Source organism: Silurus meridionalis, chromosome 17 (assembly GCF_014805685.1).
Source record: "Silurus meridionalis isolate SWU-2019-XX chromosome 17, ASM1480568v1, whole genome shotgun sequence".
Lineage (NCBI taxonomy): Eukaryota > Metazoa > Chordata > Actinopteri > Siluriformes > Siluridae > Silurus > Silurus meridionalis.
The window spans coordinates 26252378-26277611 of NC_060900.1; the positions used below are offsets into that span (position 1 = coordinate 26252378).

At 38.8% G+C, this 25234-nt stretch overlaps 1 protein-coding gene across 3 annotated transcripts in view; it reads left to right on the forward strand.

The window, feature by feature from the left end:
- The first annotated feature begins 7153 nt into the window (after positions 1 to 7153).
- slc6a6a (solute carrier family 6 member 6a) overlaps positions 7154 to 25234 on the forward strand; it is a 30556-nt gene continuing 12475 nt past the window's right edge. The window contains exons 1-4 of one of the 3 annotated variants that reach the window (XM_046870648.1): positions 7154 to 7335; positions 7537 to 7623; positions 17900 to 18129; positions 21540 to 21674. In XM_046870648.1, coding sequence (XP_046726604.1) covers positions 17901 to 18129; positions 21540 to 21674 — 364 coding nt within the window. In that variant the 5' untranslated portion in view covers positions 7154 to 7335; positions 7537 to 7623; position 17900. Of the gene's footprint in view, positions 7336 to 7536; positions 7624 to 12774; positions 12948 to 17899; positions 18130 to 21539; positions 21675 to 25234 lie in introns of all 3 variants that reach the window. The other 2 variants (XM_046870645.1, XM_046870646.1) reach the window with 2 other exon arrangements.

Below are 25234 nucleotides of genomic sequence, written 5' to 3' on the forward strand. Positions count from 1 at the left end.
GGTTGTTCCCCAAAATCTCTCAATACATGGCCCCGGTCATCCTCTCCTTAATACAGTGCAGTCGCCCTGTCCCATGTGCAGAAAAACACCCCAAAGATGATGCTACCACCCCATGCTTCACAGTAGGGATGGTGTTCTTGGATGGTACTCATCATTCTTCTTCCTCCAAACACGTTTAGTGGAATTATGACCCAAAAGTTCTATTTTGGTCTCATCTGACCACATGACTTTCTCCCATGACGCCTCTGGATCATCCAAATGGTCATTGGCAAACTTAAGACGTGCCTGAACACGTGCTGGTTTAAGCAGGGGAACCTTCCGTGTCATGCATGATTTCAAACCATGACGTCTTAGTGTATTACCAACAGTAACCTTGGAAACAGTGGTCCCAGCTCTTTTCAGGTCATTGAACAGCTCCTCCCGTGTAGTTCTGGGCTGATTTCTCACCTTCTTTAGCATCATTGATACCCCACGAGGTGAGATCTTGCATGGAGCCCCAGTCCGAGGGAGATTGACAGTCATGTTTAGCTTCTTCCATTTTCTAATGATTGCTCCAAGCAATTTTATCACCAAGCTGCTTGGCAATTTCCCCGTAGCCCTTTCCAGCCTTGTGGAGGTGTACAATTTTGTCTCTAGTGTCTTTGGACAGCTCTTTGGTCTTGGCCATGTTAGTAGTTGGATTCTTACTGATACTTATTTGCAGCTGTATCATACAAATAAATAGTTTAAAAATCATATATTGTGATTTCTGGACTTTTTTTTTTTAGATTATGTCTCTCACAGTGGACATGCACCTACGATGACAATTTCAGACCCCTCCATGATTTCTAAGTGGGAGAACTTGCAAAATAGCAGGGTGTTCAAATACTTATTTTCCTCACTGTATGTACAAGTATCTGACATATATTTCTATATTTGTGAAATCCAAACATGAACATGAATGAAGTATATGTGATTTGTATATGTTGCTATATATCAGATTTCTGTGTGGGCTCTCAGTGCTTTCAAACTGCAGATTAGAAAAAATACTTCATTTCACACATCTCCTGACTCTATTAGAAACATGTTTACACTTGTACATCTATACTATATTTCCTATATTGCACATATGACATTATAATGACTTACATTAGTACAAATACGATTAATTCTTGGCTTAAATCTAAATTTAGTGGCAGGCTTTGTATTTGATCTAATTCCAAATATTTGCTATAAAACTATTCAATTCAATTTTACTTGTACAGCTTTTTTAACAATGGACATTGTCCCAAAGCAGCTTTACAAAGATAAAGAGGTTATAAAGTAATATAAAAGAGTGTATAATTTTAGTGCCTATGAGAAAAAACTCTCTGAGAAGTCATGAAACCTTGAGTGGAACCACTCAATCCTCATCATCGAACTTCCATTCATTACAGGTCCATCATTGTCGAGGAGTTCATGATGGGTGCTTAAATGCAAAAGCTGTTCATACAACCTGTGGTCCTGAAAAGGACAGGAACACTGGACACAAAAACAATAGAAAGATTTTTAAACTACACCAATCTTTCAACCATATTAACTTTGGTGTCAGTTGCTTCTCCTTTGACTAGGGGGCAGTGTGATTCTTGGTCCAATGGGCCTTTTATAGCTCTTGTTGCAGTTCTTGGTTTTGAACACTAGGCCCAATAATGGAAGCTCAGTAAAGCAAATACACAGAGTCTTGATTGTACAACATCTTGAATTAACAGAACATTAACTATATAGACAAAGTACTGAGACTTTTCCAGCCATATGTGTTTATTCTCCAAACTGCTACTACAAAGTTGGACACACACAATTGTATACGATGTCTTTGGATGCAATAACATTAAATTGTCTATCAGTTAAACTAGGATACCTGAATCTGTTCCAGGATGACAGTGCCCCCTCTGAAGCCAGCTCCATGAAGATATGGTGGGCACGGGTTGGAGTGGAAAATCTCAAATGGCTTGCTGTAGAACTCTGACCTCAACTATTTAGAACTCTTTTGGGAAGGTGTCCTCACTCTACATCGGTACCTCAGCACATTTTTCTACAAGAACACTCCAAAATCCTAAGGTTGGAGGTTATAATAACAACAAATAAGGACTAAATGTTGAATTATTGTTCATTACTGGGTTTTTTTCCCACCAATTCCTACTGAAAGCCATGTAGGTTGGACTGTAGGTGGACTCTGTATGTGTGATGAATGGTGTACTCTGCTAACCAATGCCAGAGATGTGTCAGTTCATGGGCCTGGCTTGTCACATGAACAAGAGTACCTACATATAAACAGTTTTTATCTTAAGGTTCTGATAAGAGCATGGCCATGAAAATAGAAATAGCTGTAATGACACCAGTGACCTTTTCGCTAACTCGCTAAGACATTTATGACACTTTTGTGAACGACAGGCTGAAGTGAAGAGTAAAGATCACGTCCCACTTAGATCATGATCAACATGTGGAGCTGGAGGAGGCCCAGGTGTTTTGCAAAGAAGACTTTGAGACCCTGAACTTATCTCTGGTATTTATCGGAAAGAAACAGGAAGTCAAAGTGAATTACTGGTGATATCTGAGAGCCACAAGGTGGTCATTGCGAAATATTTTATTTAAGGCAAGAAGTGAATAATAATGTTATCTCTTCATCATGGCACCTGTTAGTTGGTACATTTGGAAACAAAGTTAATGTTAGAAGCAGGAAAAAATGGGCAAGGGTAAGGATTTGTGATGTCTAGACGTCTGGGTTAGAGCGTCTCCAAAACTGCAGCTCTTGTGGGATGTTCCTGGTCTGCAGTGGTCAGAATATATCACAAGTGCTCCAATAAAGGAACAGTGGTGATCCGGCGACAGGGTCGTGAGCGGCCGAGGCTCACTGAGGCTGCACGTTAGGAGCAAAGGTTTGTCCGTGTGGTCCGATCCAACATACGAGCTCCTGTTGCTCCAACTGCTAAGGAAGTTCATACTGTTAATGGTTGATGGGTCACGACTGTTTTAGCAGCAAAAGGGGAACCAACACAATATTAGGTGGTGGTCATAATTTTATGATTTGACTGCCCATAAAGAGAGAATTACATTTACAATAAGCCCAAAGTCCTCTTAAAACGCACAAAACAGCCAACTTGGATGACGTGACGTGACATGAGCTCAGCCCTGCGGTGTGTTGAAACTGAGCTATAGATAAAATGGAAAGATAAAACCACACAAAAAGGAAAAGATCCCCACGTGTAATTGAAGATCTGGTGGCGATAACACACACCGTTGCTCACACGGCTGTGACGTGCTATTCCTCTCTGTCTGGTCGGTATTTGTTTTGAGCATGAACCCTCGGGGCCACATTGTAGTTTATTTACACGTTAACATATAAATATTTCATCAAAACCATTTATTTGCCTTTTTATTATTATTATTATTAATATTCATTATTTAATTATAGCGTTTTTGTTCATCAGCTGCTGATTGGGTATCGGAAAAACATCTTATTTAACCCTCTATAAAGGTCTGAAAGATCTGCGGGATTTTATTGGTGTGGCTCCTGCACCCATCAAAGTGCAGACAAATATTGTGCAGCATTGCATTGTTCAAAGTAAATGGAAGAGGGTTACAGAAGTACTTCTACAACATTACATTTACCATGGAGCACTTTAAAGGCTGGCATGAGGCAGCGTTCAGTATTTAGTGAGGTTGCGCTCAGATCTTTCATTGGTTTTTATAGTTAACCTTTGCCTCCCATTAAAGTCATTTCAGCCCCAAGGTTTGAAAGAGAGGCAGATAGAAACGTAGAAAGAAAGAGACAGATTGAAAAGTAGACAGAGGCAGACATAGACAATAGAATGAGGTGAAGTGAGACAGCGAGAGACAGACAGATTAGTCAGGTCTCACACATGAGGCGTATAGTGCAAGATTTGAGTTAGCATATAACTTATCAGTGCTCAGTGTGCTGTGCTTTTTAGATTTTTTTTTTATTTATAGTACTTATTTTTTTAAGTGATAATAAAACATTCTCTCACTTTAAAAATCTTGCAAATTCTTCTGGACGAAACCTTTGTAAAATGTAACTCGTCCCGCAGTTTTTGCCCCAGCACCACGAATACCACGAATACCTCAAATCATGCGGCCTGTTTGGGGGAGGTGTGCTATTACTTTTCTAGGGATTTGCCCCTAATCACATGAGCAAAAGGGGCATTTTTTTTCCCATAGAAAATGAATGGGGCAGACACTACACTCACTATACTACACAACACTGCACAACACTACACTTTACCATACTAAACTTCACTATACTATTTTCTACACTACACTTTTTTTGTATTGTTGTACACAGTTGACCGTGTTTATGATTATAAATAAAAGTGATTATAAATAAAAATGATTATATATAGTACACTATACTACACTACACTGTATTACAATACAGTATACTGCACTATATTACACTACACTCACTATACAACATTATACTACACTTTATTACACTACACACACTATACTACACTACACTGCACAACACTACACTTCACTATACTACACTTCACTGAACTATAATACACCACACTACACTACACTACATTACACTACACTACACCACACTACACTACACTACACTACACTACACTACACTATATTACAATACACTACATTGCACTACACTACACTACACTACACTATATTACACTACACTACAGTGCACAACACTACACTTTACTATACTACCCTTCACTATACTAAAAATACACCACACTGCACTACACTATATTACACTACACTATATTACAATACACTACACTGCACTACACTGCATTATACTGCACTTCACTATAATACACCACACTACACTACACTTTACTATATTACACTGCACTACACTGCACAACACCACACTACACTATTTAACACTACACTATATTACACTACACTTTACTATACTATAGTACACTACACTATATTACAATACACTACACCGCACTACACTACACCATACTACACTGCACTACACTGCACTGCACTTTACTATACTACATTTACATTTACATTTGCGGCATTTTCCTTATCCAGAGCGACTTACAACTGAGCAGGGGAGGGTTTTTGCTCAAGGGCCCAGCAATGGCAGCTTGGTGGTGGTGGGATTTGAACCTGTGATCTTCTGATCCAAAGCCCAATGCCTTAACCACTGAGCTACCACCTCCCGCTACCATACTATACTATAATACACCACACTACACTACAGTACACCACACTACACTACACTAGACTACACTATATTACAATACACTACACTGCACTACACTACACTATATTACACTACACTATATAACACCACACTACACTATATTACACCACACTACACTACACTACACCAGACTACACTACACTTTATTTTACTATATTACACTACACTACACTGCACTACACTACACTACACTGCACTATATTACACTGCACTACAATACACTACACTACACTATATTACACTGCACGACACTATATTACACTACACTACACTGCACTACAATACACTACACTACACTATATTACACTGCACTACACTGCACTACACTACACTATATTGCACTACACTATACTGCACTACAATACACTACACTACACTAAATTACACTACACTACACTACATTGCACTGCACTACACTACACTATATTCCACTACACTGCACTACACTATATTACACTACACTGCACTACACTACATTATATTACACTGCACTACAATACACTACACTATATTACACTACACTACACTACACCACACTACACTACATTACACTACACTACATTGCACTACACTACTACACTACACTGCACTATATTACACTGCACTACAATACACTACACTACACTATATTACACTGCGACACTATATTACACTACACTACACTGCACTACAATACACTACACTACACTATATTACACTGCACTACACTGCACTACACTACACTATATTGCACTACACTATACTGCACTACAATACACTACACTACACTAAATTACACTACACTACACTACATTGCACTGCACTACACTACACTATATTCCACTACACTGCACTACACTATATTACACTACACTACACTACATTATATTACACTGCACTACAATACACTACACTATATTACACTACACTACACTGCACTACACTACACTACATTACACTACACTACATTGCACTGCACTACACTACACTATATTACACTACACTGCACTACAATACACTACACTGCACTGCACTACACTACACTACACTATATTACACTACACTACACTGCACTACACTACACTATATTACACTACACTACATTACACTACACTACATTGCACTGCACTACACTACACTATATTACACTACACTGCACTACAATACACTACACTACACTATATTACACTACACTGCACTACAATACACTACACTGCACTACACTACACTATATTACACTACACTACACTACATTGCACTACACTACACTGCACTACACTACACTATATTACACTACACTGCACTATAATACACTACACTACACTACATTTCACTACACTACACTACACTATATTACACTACACTGCACTATAATACACTACACTACACTACATTTCACTACACTACACTACACTATATTACACTACACTGCACTATAATACACTACACTACATTTCACTACACTACACTACACTATATTACACTACACTACAATGAACTGCACTACACTACACTAAATTACAATGCACTTCCCTTCACTACACTATATTACACAACACTGCACTACAATACACTACACTACACTATATTACACTACACTACACTACACTATATTACAATGCACTACACTACACTACACTATATTACACTACACTGCACTACAATACACTACACTACACTATATTACACTACACTACACTGCACTACAATACACTACACTACACTATATTACACTACACTACACTGCACTGCACTACACTACACTACACTATATTACAATACACTTTACTATACTATACTTAAGTCAGCGCGCGAGCGCTCCGGTGTATAAGGTAGTAGGCAGGTAGGAAAGCGCCCTCGTGCGTGTGCGCGTGTCTCTTTAAGAAACACACTCCTGTTGCATGGAGAGTCTGGTGTTTTTCCACTCTCTCCGATATTACCCATATAAGACACGGAGGTCGGTGAGTGAGAGGGAGAGAGAAAGAAGGAGACAGAGAGGGCGTGAAGATTATTTGGAGTGCGGCTCACCGATTGCGCGCGCCAACAAACACAAACACACACCCACACACACACACACACAAACAAAGAAACGGCAGGACAAGACGAGACGGAGCAATAAACACGGGACGCAGGTAAATGACATCTCTCACAGGGGAAATCCTGCGGCTCTAATTCTATTTATTATAACTATGTATTAGGAGCGCGCGACTGTTGCTCTATTGTTGACTATAAGCGCATAATAATAACAATAATTATTATTACGCTGTTAAACTATTTTCCCGGTGTTACTGCATGCTTTTAAAGTTAATAATCGAATCTTCTTCCCACCCGAGATTTACTTTGAAGGGGATGCTCCTGATGATGATGCTGGTGATGTTTGGTGGGCTCACGTGCTTGTCTTCTGTTGGTTATTGAGACTGGTGTGTATTGTATGGTATGGACGTTTCATATGGAATGAATGAATGAATGAAAAGCTGTGCATGCTCTGTCCCCGGATATAAGCTCGCGCTTTGGCTATAATTAGATTAGAAACCAGGTTAATGGCAGGAATCGGATTTGCGTAAAACGCGCACCCTGTTCCGCGTCTCCGCAGGGGGTTGCACAAGGACACGGTTCAGGGCTTTAAAGACGTTTGCACGCCTTTGTAAACACTAAATGACATCTGGGTGCAAGACACGCGCGCGCGCGCACGCACACACACACACACACACACACACACACACACACACACACACTTAATCTCTTTTGTGCTTTGACGATTAGCCGGTGTGTCTGGTGCCCGTTAATACTAGGACGTATTCCAAATGAATACATACTGAATAAAAACAACACACTAGACTCTAACAAAGGGCATAGTTTCACACCCTACCAAGTGGACTTCTTTGTGTAACAGGAAGATATTTTGGATGCGGCCCGATACTGGATTTTAAACGCGAGACAGACACGCCGGTATTGTTTATTATAAAGGAGCTGTTCTAGGTGCTGATTTTGGCATATGGTACTATATAGTACTAGTTACTATCTAGTACTAATAATGCATTCGTTTACATTTTTTTCTTATTAATCTTTAGGTTTTTTTTTATAAAACAAAACAAAAACTTAAATTTTACATGTACACAAGTATTCAGATCCTTTGCAAACACGCTCGAAAATGAAATCCCATGCCTCCCATTTCTCTTGATCGTTGCTAAGATGTTTCTACATCTTGATTGGTGTCTACTTGCGAAAAGGTTTATTGATTATACATCGTTTGGAAAGGGAGACACGTCTCTTCAGAAGGCTTCGCAGCTGGCAATGCATGTCAAATTAAAAACCAAGACATTAGGCCAAATGAACTGCATGCAGGATTTTTCCAAAGTAGAGATCTGGAGTGAAGATTCCCAAGAGCAGAGTGGCTTTCATAATTCTCAATTGAAAAAAATGTGGCACAATTAGGACTTGTCTGTCTGTTTGTCTGTCTGTCTGTCTATCTGTCTGTCTGTCAGTCCATCTGTCCATCTACTAGCTTACTAGGAATTATATACAAGTCAAATTAATCATATGTATAATGACACCTTCTATAAAGCGTACGTGTAATGAGCTGTTCCAGGTACTGTTTTGGTATAGGGTACTATCTAGTACTAGGTACCAGATCTATCTATCTATCTGTTTCTCTTTCTAGGAATACTTGTCTGCCTACTAGCTTACTAGGAATTATTAAGCTGTTTGTGGTTACACGTGTAAAGAACCCAGGTCTGGATTTGTCATCGTTAACAAGTTATTGTCAATAAACAAGGAACTGTACGGCTACATTTTGGTTCCCCAGGTGCAGCCTATTTAGACGTACCCTCAAAGGCACAACAGTGGTCCCTAAGGCTTCATTATGCACCTTAATCTTGTTTCGTTTACCATTATGATTTTCTGGTTAAGTGTAAAGCGGATGCATGTGTAAGGGCCCCATTGACAAGCCGTTAACCAGAGTTGATTACTTTCCTATCTGATAGTAGAACTGGGGTTTAATTGATGGTTGGTGACCCTGGTGAATACAGTATGTTTTACCCATTTCTGGGTTATTTTATAACATGTGTTTCAAGTTTTGTGTGTAAAAACATCTAGTCTAGCTTGCTGGTGTGAACGCAGGATAATTGTCACCTATATGTAGCTTAGTGGTTAAGGCTCTGGGTTATTGATCATGCAGTTTGGGATTTAAGCAATGGTATTACCAAGCAGCTGATTTATGGGCCCTTGAGCAAGACCCTTAACCCTCTGTGCTCTAGGGGGTGCTGTATCATGGCTGAGCCCAGTTTCCTAACATTGCTGGGATATGAAGAAAGATTTTCATTGTGCTTTAATGTACACGTGACAAGTATATAGCACTTTTCTTGTATTTGGTTTATTTAGTCTCATCAGTTCTGCTTGTCCTTGATCACTAATTGTGCGTCATCGTAAATCTATTTTTCTGTACGTTTGACATTAGGTAGGTTATGTAAGTTATGTTTTTAAGCTACGGTGAATGTCAGTGTCAGGTATAGGTGTGAAACTTTCTTCCATGAAAAAAAAAACATACTGTATCTCTAGACAAATCAAGTTCATTTTTGCCAAACCCATAACCCAAAACCCGTAACTCAATATCCAATCCCACATTGACACTTTATCTTGACGTTTAGCCAAGCGAGAGGCATACAAGGCTCAAACTCCTGACACAAAACCCGAGCTATTTTAATCTGCTCTGATTCGTCGTCACTACATGGGACTTGCTTGTCTGTTCATACTCAGAAGAGATCGAAATAACCAAATCTATCATTTGTCCTTTCAGCCTGCTCATAATGTGGAGCGAAATTCCCCTGTTGCGTTAGGTGCTAATTAAATATCTAACGCTAGGCCTTTTTTTTTGTAAACACAAAGTAAATTTGTCTGTGTGGCTTTTACGTCTTCGCTGCCTCAATTTTTCACATTGTGCAAGTAAAAAAAGGGAAATGATTGGGCTGCTGCTTTCAAAACCTTGTTGAGAAAACAAACAGGAAAAAGATTCAGCCTCAGTAAGTTATTTTGGCCATAGAGTGGCATTATACAATAAAAAAATTCTAACACCCACTTTAAAACCAGAGCTATTGCCGCTGTAAAGCCAAAAGCACCTGCCAAAGTGCAGCGCCATAAAGCAGCAGCGCAACAGGTTTAATAATTCTGCCTGCGATACAACTCGGCTTTACAACCGCGAATAAAGGTCAAGCCAGCGCAAACATTATTTTTCAGAATGTTCACGCACACTGCTGCTCTGAATCCACATGACATGGCTGTGTAGATTGTATAAAAAATAAATCCAACATCCAACTGTTGACCTCAAGGGTTTCATTTAACTTGATAGCTACATGGGGTTCTGATAATCCCCCTAGGAATTGGTTTATGTAATGCTGGAGGAAATCCACCCTGATTCGGTTTACTGTTGTTTTTTCCATGTGGAAGACCTGTATAAATGGTACCATTGGTCCTGTTTATTTACAGTGTAATGGATTAATAATGTCTCCATCACATCCATTCTCAATCAAAGCAACAGAATTTAGCCTTACTGATGTAGAAATGGATCATGTAGGAGAGTCAAATAAAGCATGTGTGTAATGAGGCCTGTGATGTGGCCTGTCTAGCCTGTTCAACAGATAATAACTTCGCAGGTGAGCACATTGGTGACAAATCTGTTCAGCCACAATATTTTAATGACTAAAATTTAGTAAGGAAACTTCCACACAATCTGTGTGGAAAAAAACGCCTAGAAATACTAACAATACTCTTTAGAAATGTGCATCTCCATAACTGAGGAACGATTTATTCGCATCTTGATGCCTAGCTAACGATACAATATATTAAAGATACATATGAAGCTGCTACGATGTGATGCGATACGATTTACCAGTATTACAATGTAGTGCGATCTGATTCTGAGTCAACACGACTATATGTAATATGGTACAATGAAAACAAAATAGGATGCTCTGCAATTCAATCTGGTACAGATACTTAACTTTTATTTCTTAGATTCAGACAGACAGCAAATCATTGATTGATCAAGTGCCTCTCACAAACAGGACTACGTAGCGCAAAAAAAAAGTTAATTTCCTTTTTTTTCTCCAGGAAGTTACAGGTCTACCTCTGCCATGTTAATCTGTAGTCTATGTGACTCTCAGGACACGCCTCAGTCTCCTTAGTGTTGCGATACACCGTTATTTACGTAGCAACTGCGGTCTGAGAGAACACATATTATATATGTATATATAAAAGTAAATAGTAGCTATAGATATATATATATATATATATATATATATATATATATATATATATATATATATATATATATAAAATTACTGATAGATGCACTAAACTTTTTATCTTAAAATGCTTTTCGTGAATCATATTTATTGGGAATTTAGGTTAGAAGAGCTTGTTTCCTCACACAGTTCATAGTTTGAATAATTGCCTCATTAAGAATAGTATATTAGTGCTTTAGGAGTAGTAATAAAGTCAAGTCAAGTTTATTTCTATTGCACTTTTCACAACAGACATTGTCTCAAAGCAGCTTTACAGAAATCAACAGTCAAGATGAACGATGTGTGTTTATCCCTGATGAGCAGCCGTGGCGACTGTGGCAAGGAAAATCTCCCTTAGATGTTATGAGGACGAAACCTTGAGAGGAACCAGACTCAAAAGGGGAACCCATCCTCATTTGGGTGACATCAAGAGTTTGATCATAAATCTTTCAACAATACAGAACACTGGAGAGTGAGAACTAACAGGAGTACAGGAGTATAAGATTATAAGTAATGTTCTTTCTACAGTCTTTTACAGTCTTTATGGTAATAAAACTAGGAGCTAACATCACAGATCCAGCACCAGCTTCTCCATGCCAGAGCCTTTAAACACTCCAGGAGGTCCACTGGTCTTATTAGTTAGCGAGTTAGCTTGCTTGTTTGATCAGACTTTAATTTCAAAAATTAAAAAAAAATTTGATCGAAATGTCTTTATCAGGGACAAACTTACACTTATAAAGAACTTATTCATTTTTTATCACCACGTTATCTGTGTAAAGCTGCTTTGAGACAATTTGTTAAAAGCGCTATACAGTTACTGAGGTAAAATTTTATACAGCTCGTCTGTTTGTGATCCGATTCAGTAATAATTGGTTTGTTCTGTTGCGATGCATTAAATAGCTAAATGTATGAGTGAGCCAAGGGAAATGATGATGAAGATTTGACGGCTTCCATGATTAAGCTTTTCAGGCTAATTTGTGAAGAATTGGTTAAGAATTTAACTGCTAACCCATGGAAAGAGAAGAGATAATGGCAACCATTTTTACCAAAACGTTATGTAACGTTATTGTTCTTCTTTTTTTAATACACCTTTTAACCAGAATTTTTGAGAAATGGCTCTTCTTGAAAATGACCTGTAGAGCTGTATTTATTCATGGAATGATAATCTCGTGTCATTGACGCCTACGTGATGCAAAAGCCGTCTGTTTAAGTGTCTTCAACTAACTTTTTTGTTTTGTATTTTGTTTCATATGATGCTATGCCATGTTTCACACCATCTGGTGCTGGTGTGAGGATTATGATGTCCTTCCTCTAAGCTGAACTTCAGCCTGGCTTCAACTCGAGTAAACTCGCAGAAGCCTTGCGTTTTCCTGCCTTCCTGCCTCATTTTGTTCTTCTTCGCCCTCTCACGGTATAAACCAGTCCAATTTGTCGAACGTCAGCCACCATCAGGCGGCCATGGCTGAGTAAGTCTAAGCTCCATTTCTTTGGTAGTGGGGATGCAGTTTTGTCCCACGATCAGCAGGCTGACTAGCTGCTTATGTTTCTGTGGGAGTGCTGATCTTTCTCTGACCCTCTTCACCCACCCTTTCCCCGGACGGTACGGTTTTCTAAAGGACATTCTTTCAGGATTTTTTCTGGATAATCACCAGGTTTTGCTATGGTGTTGCATTTCTCTCTGGATTCCTTCCACTTGATCTCTCAAATAACCTCCTATGGCTGATTGAACTCATTCGCTGTCATCCTTTTACCTTTCATAAACAGTAACTCACCGGGTGCTATCATGCTCCTAATGCTACATTCGGAAACGTCAGTGTGTTCATCTTCAACATGTTCTCAGTTGGGGGTTTATAAGAACCCCTACGAACTTTGTTGCTCTTTGTAACCGAGAAGAGCCAGTTACTTTGGCACATCTCTGGTACGATTCTGAGTTCAGTCTTGGTAAAATCTTTACAGTACCAGTTTAAACAATTTGCTGCAAAAAATGCTATATGGGTAACATTTTAGACGAATGACAATTTGATGGGGAAATATTTAGCATAATCATCAATGTCATAATGCTAAATGAGTCAATACACATTTTATTTATCGCTTGCGATGTATTTATGAAGGTTTAACTGTAATTGAAAGCAATACTTTTTCCAAAATGGGAACAAAAATTCAAATAGCTTCAAATGCCACAATCGGCATATACCACTGTACACCAAATGTAATGCGCGAGTGTGATATCTTGTACGTTTTTTTGCATTTTGGTAGACATTACAGAAGTACTTGAGCTCATTAACCTAAAGGTGTTTTGATTGGCCAAATTTGTTCCAAAAGTGTAGTAGACAAAAAAAATAAAAGTCTATGGAAGCTAAGTCTTATGTAAAATGTAAATATTTAATATGTAGATTATTTGCTATATTTGTCATATTCTGGGAATTTTCAAGTCTGGAAACTTTTCATGGGAATTAATAGGAAAATATGGGAACTAATAGTAAAATATGGGAATTAACAGGAATTAATGAGAATAAACTGGGAATTTACAAAGTTACAGGTGAGCCTATAAGAGGGAACTTAAATGTAGTTGGTTAAAACAACCAGATTTAATAAAATTATATATAAATTTCCCCAAAATTTTAATTAATTCCCATACATTCTCATATATTTCTGTAAATTCCCATAATTTTTTTAAATACGTTTCCAACTTGGACTATTTCCAAAATTCCCCACATGAATTTCTCATAGAAAGTTTTTGGAAATGTTCTGCCCTTTTGCAACCCTAGTCATATCTACTATCACGTATGCAAATACATTATATTTAAAGCAATGCTGTTTACTACATTAGCACTTCAAACGTTTCCCAGCATGCAATTTGCATGTCAGCTTTGGGTGGGTCTCTTAATGTTTACCAAGACTGTAAGATAAATAACAGCATCAGGCAAAAACGACAAGTCCAGCATGACAATTGGGAAGCGGAAAAAAAGGCAAAACCGAAGGAAAAACTGTAGTGTGCCGTATTCCGGTTTTCCAAATTACACTGATTCTTTCTCTCCATCTGGTTTTACTTCTCACTCTTGGTGAAGTGAATGATTTATCATGATTATATCTTATCCTGTTTCTTTTCTAGCTCAAACCCCTCCCAAAATAGAAATCTTTAACTATGAATAAGTTTCCTTTCTGTGATATCGAACCAATCATCCCTGATGAGCCAGTGTACTGTACTTGCTTAGCATTAGCTTTTGTCATTTGCTTAAGGCAGGTGCATCACAAACTCTTTCAAACAGACTGATCGAAAAATTGAACCAGCAGAAAAATTCAATCTGCACATTGAGAGCAATGATTTTGAATGATGTAGTTGAGGTTGAGGAACTATTATTTATTATTCTGTTTCTTTTCCCAGTTAACATAGTATCAGTGTTTATAATTATTTCACAAAATTAAAAAAAAAAGAACCCTTTCCAGTTTAGGCCACGCCCACACCCCAGCCAATATTTTTTAGATACCTGAGCTAATGCACCTCACCTCCTTCAGTTGACGAGATGTTTGGTCTGTTTTGCAGAAATGTTAACTCTCTTCGTGTTTTTCACAAAATGCCAATTGTGAATCACATCTCCCAGCCATTAGCTGGTTAGCTGGCCAAATTTTTCATTCGTTTGATCACTTGTGAGGCACACAAATTTGAAAAGCTAGCTAGCTGAATATTTTGTAGTTTATGTAAAAACAGTTTGTTTGATAAAAAGGTTTCTAGTTAGAATAATTGCTTCATTTAGAATAGTTTACCAGTGATATAGGAGTAGTATTAAAATCATTGTGTTATTAGTTAGCGAGTTAGCTTGCTAGTTTGCAAACTTTCTAGCTGAAGAGCTTTCACCTCACACTTTAAACAAATTTTAGTCAATCATTATACACGCAAATATTTTTATTCGCCTGAGATGATACACGTCACCTCAACTTGACGAAAGGTTAATGTATTAGCTTATGGATCATCTGAGGCGAAGCAAGAAAAGCATTTAGTAGCCTTCAATTAAAACTTCCAACCTCCTGTTTATTGAAGTTTGGATCGGTAAATGAAAGAAAGCCAAAGGCTTTGTTCCATTTGCCCCATCACACCATATGACAAAACACTTCCCTCAGTCAGTGAAACTTATCTCACGTCCCTCAAACAATAGCTCAAGGCCCATTTTAGCATAAGTGTTTATGTGTAAAGTGTCCCTTGAAGGCCTATTTTGTTTTTCCCAACCCCAACCAGAACATCTCACCCTTTTGCACTCTGTTGTTTACCAAACTGTCGTAGTCTTCAGTCATCCTCAAGATAAGTAGCTCAGATGTTATCACCTTAAACAAATATGACCTCATCGGATCCCTAGAGCTCCTAAATAACTTCGAATCTAGCTGGAGGGGGTAGGGAACCTTCCAACACACTTGTTATTACAATCACATTAGCACTATTTGTTTCCGTAGCATTGTTTTACGAATTCGCAATGCTTCCTCAGAAATAAGACTCATTGTGGTGTCTTCAATTGTAATAACTAAAAGATCCAAGAGTTATACAGTGGGGAACAATTCTGTATTCCCTTAATATGGTTTAGGTCATGGGTTAACCAAAAGTCAATGTAATCGATTAGACAATAGTTTTCTTTTGATAATAAGGTGTTATATTAGGAAGGATACAGACTATGGGAATACAGGAGTTCTGGGAACAATGGACTATGGGTATATAGACACCTTTACACAAATAGGCAGCTTCACACAAATAAAGCGAATTTAAGGTTGTATAAAAGAATATGTAAGAACGCTGGGCTCGGGTAATGCCCTCAACCCTGAGCTCTGTTGTATGAATTAAAGTTGCTCTGGATAAAGGTGTCTGTATAAATGCTGTAAATAAGTTTATGTATGCAGATGACTATGAGTACAACAATATAAGCCTCTGGGTACACAGGACCTCTGGGAGGACCTGGACCTGAGACTGAAGGATCGTAGGAGTAAGAGCATAGAGCCCTGGAAACACAGGAGTCTCGGTACAAAGGAATATAATAAATGAATAAAATGATAAATATAAATAAATAAATAAATAAATAAATAAATAAAACTATATAAGAAAATAGTGATGAACCCAAGATAGGTATGAAGGTCTGGAATGTAGAGTCCTGGGACTATAGAGTTGATCTCCTCAATCAATCTCTCTATTCGATCTTTAGATCATTGATCGTGTAATTTTTGCTTGTAAAAAATCCACCATTTGCATTGAAATTTCAGCTAAGCATCTTAAGATTTATAGTATGCTTGACTTTAATATATTAAGCCAGGGTCCCTAAACTTTGGCCCGTGGGCTGAATACGCCCACCCTCACATTTCGAAAGGCCCTCTGAACGATCCTGGGGAAATATTTAGAAATTTTTATTTTAAATGTTTTAATCATATCATAACATATAATTTTTATCATATGATAAAAAGACTGGCTTTCAAACTCAAATCTTCCTTAGTTATTATTAGAGGTCGAGGCACTCATAATCGATTGCTTGAAATATTGGCAATCGGCAAAAATATCAATTCCGATAGTTTTTCCGGCGTCTGGTTCGGTGACATTACAAGAGCGGCCTCTAGAGGCGAATCACTGACACCACATGCTGTTTGTTTTCACGCGAGACCATGCACTGAATGAAGACCCCTGTATTATATTTATAATTTATAATTTAGTGTTTTTTATTTTTTATTAATTATGTTCATATTTATTTAATTTAACACATGTTCATAATTCAGTGTAATAATGTTCAGTACTATTTTACATAAAGTATGTTTGTTTTTTATCCATCATTATTTTTTGACAGTTGAATATAAAAATATGAAAATGAAAAAATGATAGTTATAATGCTGTTATGCATTATAAATTATGTATCAAAGAAGAACGTTTGGGGACCTCTGTATTAAGCTAACAAGCCATACCTTATCATGATAGCGACAACACCATGCTGCAGAAACACAAACATTGATCATACAAAGAGAAATAAACTCATGAACAGCTCACTGATGTCTGCCGTAAGCTTTATTTCTAAGCGATTTGTCACCTGAAGCAATGCTCCTGATCCTTCATATGACCTCTAATATCTGACCTCATCCCACATATCCACTGCCTGTCAGCAAGTCCAACATCTTCAGACGTTCTGGTCTGAAGGAGTCTAATTCCACCTATCAGATCACAGCTTAACTGGTGCTTCGCTTCTTTATAATCTCCCTTTTGTGGATTTTGGAGGTTTTTTTTTGCATAACTCTTAGACAGCTTTGCATATGCCTCAGCCTGCATGAAATGCGCATGAGTACTGAAAAGACTATATTAATGATCTCACTGTCTAATCTTTTACCAGTTCTACACAAACTCTCACGTTCTTTCTGACCGTTGCTCAGTGTAATGATTTTTCTCTCTCGGTCTCTCTAGTATGGCACAGAAAGAGAAGCTGCAGTGTCTGAAGGATTTCCACAAGGACACGTTAAAGCCATCTCCGGGTAAAAGTCCAGGCACGCGGCCAGAAGACGAGGCGGAGGGCAAACCTCCACAGAGGGAGAAATGGGCCAGCAAACTGGACTTCCTGCTCTCAGTAGCAGGCGGTTTTGTTGGATTGGGGAACGTCTGGCGTTTCCCGTACCTCTGCTACAAGAATGGTGGAGGTCAGTGTTCACGAAAGATGTTTATTTATTACTATGAAAATTGTAGATTCACACTGAAGGCATCAAAACTATGAATTAACACATGGAATTATATACATAACAAAAAAGTGTGAAACAACTGAAAAATGTCATATTCTAGGTTCTTCAAAGTAGCCACCTTTTGCTTTGATTACTGCTTTGCACACTCTTGGCATTCTCTTGATGAGCTTCAAGAGGTAGTCACCTGAAATGGTCTTCCAACAGTCTTGAAGGAGTTCCCTGAGAGATGCTTGGCACTTGTTGGCCCTTTTGCCTTCACTCTGCGGTCCAGCTCACCCCTAAATTATCTCGATTGGGTTCAGGTCCGGTGACTGTGGAGGCCAGGTCATCTGGTGCAGCACCCCATCACTCTCCTTCTTGGTCAAATAGCCCTTGATGCCTTCAGTGTGACTCTACAATTTTCATAGTCATTAAAATAAAGAAAACTCTTTGAATGAGAAGGTGTGTCCAAACTTTTGGTCTGTACTGTATGTTATTAAAGATATAAATACACCCTACACAATATGGACAAAAGTACTTTTTGATATGTGGTTCTTCCACAAACCTTCCCACAAACTTGAAGGCAATTTGCCTTTAGATGCGATAGCATGACATTTTCTCTTCACTTGAACTAGCAGACCAAATCCTATTCCAGCTTCATTAAGATATGAGGCGATAGCAAAGCGTTTTAAGACAAGTTTTTTCTAACATACCAACAGATGGCAGCACAAGGCTGCACACACTGTCACAGGGAGCACCGACCTTCGTATGTCAGACAACGTCCTGTGTTACCACGTCTGCTACTCTGATCACGTGTGCAACCTGTCCCTGAGCTCTCCTTACACAAGTTTCTCACCGGAAACAAAATTATCTCACTTCCGCACACACACACTGGAAGAAGATGCTTGACACGCTTCCAGGACACGTTCCAGAAGTAGCAGGAACGCTGGGGACTATTTTGAAGGTGATCGTGTGTAAACGTAGATAAATAAATGACTTTCTTACTCGAAACCTTTTTGATACCGCCTCGTATGGAGTTGGAGAGGAAGATCTCCTGCTATAGAGCTCTGACCTCAACCCTATCGAACACCTGACTTTACTAATAACTTGTGGAACATCTTCCCAGAAGAATGGAGGTTATTATAGGAGCAAATGGAGGCTAAAAGTGGAATAGGATGCTTAAAAAGCATTAACCAATCGTATTAACAGGTTTCTACAAACGTTTGTCCATACAGTGTATACATATTGTTCGATACTATAGTTGTGTGTGTGTTTGTGTTTGTGTGTTTGTGCACATAAAATGAATGCATGTGTCTGTGTCTTATTATACTGTATATATATATATATATATATATATATATATATATATATATATATATATATATATGTGTGTGTCTCATATTGATGGTGTTTATGTGTGTGTGTGTGTGTGTGTGTGTGTGTGTGTGTTTGCTCCTCACCCTGTTCCCCTATGATCGCACAACGACAAAGGTGACTCATGTTTTTGAGTGACGACACAGAGCTCCCTTTGTTTTTCATAAATAAAGTAAATGAGGCCAGGTCTTTTTCAACCTCTGTGGTGTAAACAGAATGTAAAATACCCATTGTTTACACCTTGATGTAAAAAGGTGGCTTTAATGCCCCTAATGGAGGAGGACAAGACTCTGTCTCCCTTAACCTTAATGCTATCCATACCTCATTCTCACAGCGTCACATTATGTTAAACACATCTATATTTTGTTATTTTAAACCGTTTTACTATATAGACAAAAGTTTGTGAATTGGTATGGGCTTTTCAAACATCTCATTCTACATTTATTCCCATTTCCTGTTTATAATAACCTCCATTCTTCTGGGTAGATGTTTCACTAGATTTTCCAGAGATTTGTGTGAGATTCTATCTGCCACAAATGGTGTTAGTAAAGCCAGGTACTGATGTAGGTGAGGTGAGGACAGGGTTGAGGAATCAGAGCTCTATAGCAGAAGATCTTGCACTCCAACCCATGTCTTCATGGAGCTGATTTTGTGCACAGGGTTTGTATTGTGGAATGTGGAACAGGTTTGGGTGTAAAATTGTTTAAAAACTTGGTGGAAAGAACCACAAGTGTTGGGCGTCCCAATACTTTGACATATAGTGTGTATGTATTGTGCCACAGCATTCTTTTTTTGTGGAATTTAATGGAAATGCTACCTGCCTGATGCCTCCTTCTTTTAAAGGAACATATTCTCAAGCGTCGTTACTTCGAACAAACGTATGTAAATACTTAACAAACGCTAAAACTACAAAACATTGACAACATTTTTACAGTCAAGAGTCAAGAAGTATCTTTTATTGTCATTTCAACCATATAAAGCTGAAGCAATACACAGTGAGATGAGATCCTCCAGAACCCTGGTGCTACATAAAACCACATAGAGCCACATAACAGAACACAGAGCTAAAGACTGAAGTAAGTTTTCCTCAGAACGGAACAATGCAGGACAGAAACAGGAAAACACAAAGTAAGAATTGTTGTGAATGTCAAGTCAAGTCAAGGCAAGTCAAGTCAAGTTTATTTCTATAGCGCTTTTCACAATAGACATTGTCTCAAAGCAGCTTTACAGAAATCAACAGTGAAGGTGAACGGTGTGTATTTATCCCTGATGAGCAGCCATGGAGACTGTGGCAAGGAAAAACTCCCTTAGATGTTATGAGCAAGAAACCTTGAGAGGAACCAGACTCAAAAGGGGAACCCATCCTCATTTGGGTGACATCAAGAGTTGGATCATAAATCCAGTGAGAACTCACATGAGCACTGGAGTGTGTGATTATAGATAATGTTCTTCCTACAGTTTTATACAGTGTTTATAGTTATAAAACAAGGAGCTACTGAGCAACTCATAAAATAGCTCAACACTTGTGATCATCACAGATCCAACACCAGGTTTTTTCAATGCCAGAGCCTTTAAACATTTTGTGAATGTGAAAAACAGCAGCAGCAGCAATCGAGTACATGCAAAACAGTATGCAAACGGTTATATTATGAATGAATTTCAAACGAGTACCATGTGTGCGTTTTTGTGTTCAAATTGCCGTCAATGATCGTCACTCTCGGCTTTCCACAGAATCTAATTCTGAATGTAAATAGAATTCAGATTTGATATATTAATAATTATATATTATTGTATTCTAAAACAAACAATGTTCATTCTTATGTTGTTGTTTTTTTCCAAACCATTTCCAGAATTATTTTAGAATAATTTCCGGTCTAAAAATACAAATCTAAACTCGTTTTTTTTTGGTCCCTTATTGTTTTGCTAGTCTTGCTAGTCTTTCTCTCGTAGTCTTTCATAGTATTATCTGTTCACCTGTCTTAGATATCTCTTTTTCTCTCTCTTTCTGTTTGTCTCAGGTGCATTTCTCATCCCATATTTCATCTTCCTGTTTGGCGGAGGACTTCCTGTGTTCTTCCTGGAGGTGGCGCTGGGCCAGTTCACCTCTGAAGGAGGAATCACCTGCTGGGAGAAACTCTGCCCCATCTTCACTGGTGAGAGAAAGAGCTCTATAGTTTTCAAAAATGCCGAAGGAGACCGAAAGAAAGAGACCGAGAAATAACAGAGCCGAAAAAGACACTAGAATTTGGTAACGCAATTGAATTTCTGATTTCGACACGACACAGCACATGTGAAATAGGCCAGCTGTGGAAACGCAATCTCGGCGGAGATCTGCTGATGTAACTGTCCAATCAAACTTTTAGATTACAGACATCACACACTGATTTGATTAGTTTGGTGAGAAAATCAACACCGGAACCAGTAGATATTGTTTGTTGGTGTAATGTGAATGTGAGTGTATGTGTGTGTGTGCGTGTGTGTGTGTGTGTGTGTGTGTGTGTGTGTGTGTGTGTGTGCGTGTGTGTGTGTATGGCCTGCTTTTAGTGCCTTGGCAGTGTGAGCTGTGTCACTGGGGCAGTTTTGGTTTCTAGGCAGCAGCAGAAGATGCTGTTCTCTCTTTATAACCCTCAGTAGTGTTGTGTGTTATATATACACACGTTTCTCAGACAATGAGTTCCACCTTGTGTATAATATTTCCTCCTGAAGTTTTTGCATGCGTGTTAGTATTATTGGCAATTAGACATAACCAAAAAGACATAACCAAATACGAATGTATTTTTCAGAATGAAGAGATCTTATGGTCTATACAGTATAATTATATATATATATATATATATATATATATATATATATATATATATATATATATATATATATATATATATATATATATATATATATATATATCACCGGGTAACTTGTGATTAATTGCAACTTAATCGCATATTTCCTCTGTTCTGAATGTACCTTAAATAAATACTTAAAATTGTTTTTTTTAAACATGGGCATGAATATGACTTGATGCTTTATGCAAATGTATGTTTATTATTAGTAAAACCAAACTCAACATGAAAACTAGACATGTTTCAAAATCGTCAGGACACCAAACAGAACGTTTGCTACGTTTCCACACGGACGGTTTTAATTTCATAAACCATGAATTTTGACAGCCTGAATACATATATATGTATGTATATATATATATATATATATATATATATATATATATATATATATATATATATACAGCTTCTTACAAATGTGAGTACACCCTCAGTAAACATGTCAAAAGTGTGAATGTTGTGTGTGAGCACATTGTTATCCAGCACTGCTTTACTCCTCCTGGGTATGGAATTCACCAGAGGTGCACAGGTTGTTGCTGGGATCCTCTTCCACTCCTTCATAATGACATCATTGAGCTGCTGGATGTTACACACATGGAGCTTCTCCACCTTTCGCTTGAGGATTCCCACAGGTTCTCAATAGGGTGCATGTCTGGAGACATACTTAGCCACTCCATCACCATCACCTTCAGCTTCCTCAGCTAAGCAGGTGTCACCTTGGCAGTGTGTTTGGGGTCGTTATTATGTTAGAAAATCTGCTGTTCAGCCCAGTTTCTCAAGTGAGGGCTTCATGTTCTGCTTCAGAATGTCACAGTCCATGTTGGAATCCATGTTTCCCTCAATGAACCAGCAGCTCCCCAGTACCAACAGCACTCATGCAGCCCCAGACCATGATGTTACCACCACCATGCTTGACTGTAGGCAAGACACACTTTCTTGGTGCTCCTCACCAGGGTGTCACCACACATGCTGGACACTTATCAGACCACAGGAAATGGTTATGTAATTCATGCTCTTGGACGGGTTTTCTACAGCAAACTGTTCGTGGGTTTTCTTGTGAGCAGCTTCAGAAGAGGCTCCTCCTGGTACGACGGTCACAGAAACCGACTTGTTGCAGTGTGTGGCGTACAGTCTAAAACTGACGAGCGGACCTTCTGCTTCTGCAACCTTTAAAGCAATGCTGCAGCACTTGTATCTGTGTTTTAAAGCAGCTTCTGCAGCTGACGCACAGCACGAGGACTCGACTTCTCTGATGGACCATTGTGAGGTCTGTTCTGAGTGGAACCCATCTTGGAAAACCTCTGTACTGTAACTCAGTTTCAGGGTGATACTGATCTTCTTACAGCCTCTGCATCTTTGTGGAGAAAAACGATTCTAATTCTCAAATCCTCAGAGTCTTTACCTTGAGGTCCATGTTGAACATCCAGTGGTCAGTATGAGAGAATTGGACTGCTCTAATACAAGATACACACATTTGTATGGTTCTGTCAAGCAGACAAAAACATAAACATGATGAATTGGACTTGTGGCTTTGCATCGTTCCACGACATACAGCTGTTATCACTGAGGGTGTACTCACTTTTGTTGGCAGCTATTTTGACAATCATGTCTGTATGTTGATTAATATTTAGGACAGTGAATCTGTACTGCTGTACAAGCTGCAATTTGACAACTCTGAAATATATCCAAGTTTCATTCGTATAGTATTGTCCCTTGAAATGATTGCTGAAATGTACTTACTTTTGTAAGATAGGTAAGGTGGGGTGCATTAGCGGTCCAATGCATGAACCCACCGGGTTGAGGTCAAATCTGTAGGCCATTTAAGATTTTTCGCTCCAAACCATCTAAACGATATCTTTTGGAGCTGGATTTGTGCACAGGGGCATTGCCATACTGGAACAGGATTGGGTCTCCAGTCCATCCAAAACCATTCCAGACGATTGTGTGCCTCCAAATTTGTGGCCTCAGTTTGGCAAGGAAACACAGACGTTTGTCTATATAGTGTAGTTCTGTAAACCTTTGTATCATTTATGTAATACATGAATATATAACACACACACACACACACACACACACACACACACACACACAACCACCTGGTTATTACTAGAGCATTGTCTTTGCTTTTGGCCTATTTCAATATTGCACACACACACACACACACACACACACACACACACACACACACACACACACACGCTGACTAACGTCCAGACCCCACTAGTCAGGACATTTTGGAATCTGCATTGCCATGGCAACAGCAGCCAGTGATGACTAAGATACATTTGTCGAATGGATCTCATCTGTGTGAATAGGAGTGAGAGACCGAAAATGTGGGTGTATTATGGAGAACATAATAACCTCTAAGCTCCTAAGCTCTTTAAATGTCGTCCCTGTGCACATTAACCCTCACACGCTTGCGAACGTGCACACGCAAAACACAAACGACTGTGTTAACCATTACAAAAAAATACCAACATGTTCCTAATGTTCACATGCGTTACCCATACACGTGTTGTCAGCAGGTCCTTGCATGTCCCTGTATGACTCCTCGGACCTTTTTTGTTTGCACGTGGATTTATACCTTTACCCCTAGTAACGTCATGGAAGACTGGAGCAGCTTAACATCCGCAACGACCCGATCGCACTCACACAGATCATGCACTTTGGATTAGAGTCAGCTGTCGCAATTATACCTGGCCGGTTGCCTTTTGGCTGCCCTCAGCTCGGCAACAAAACATTTAGAGGTCGTCAGAGCAGGAAGGCTGGTGCTCAATAGTTGACACCATCACGCGAGCTGGAAATAAAAAGCGCAGCTGTGCAGTGCAGTTATTAACGGATCTGGTGCCTGCTGGTGGCGCGCCCTACAC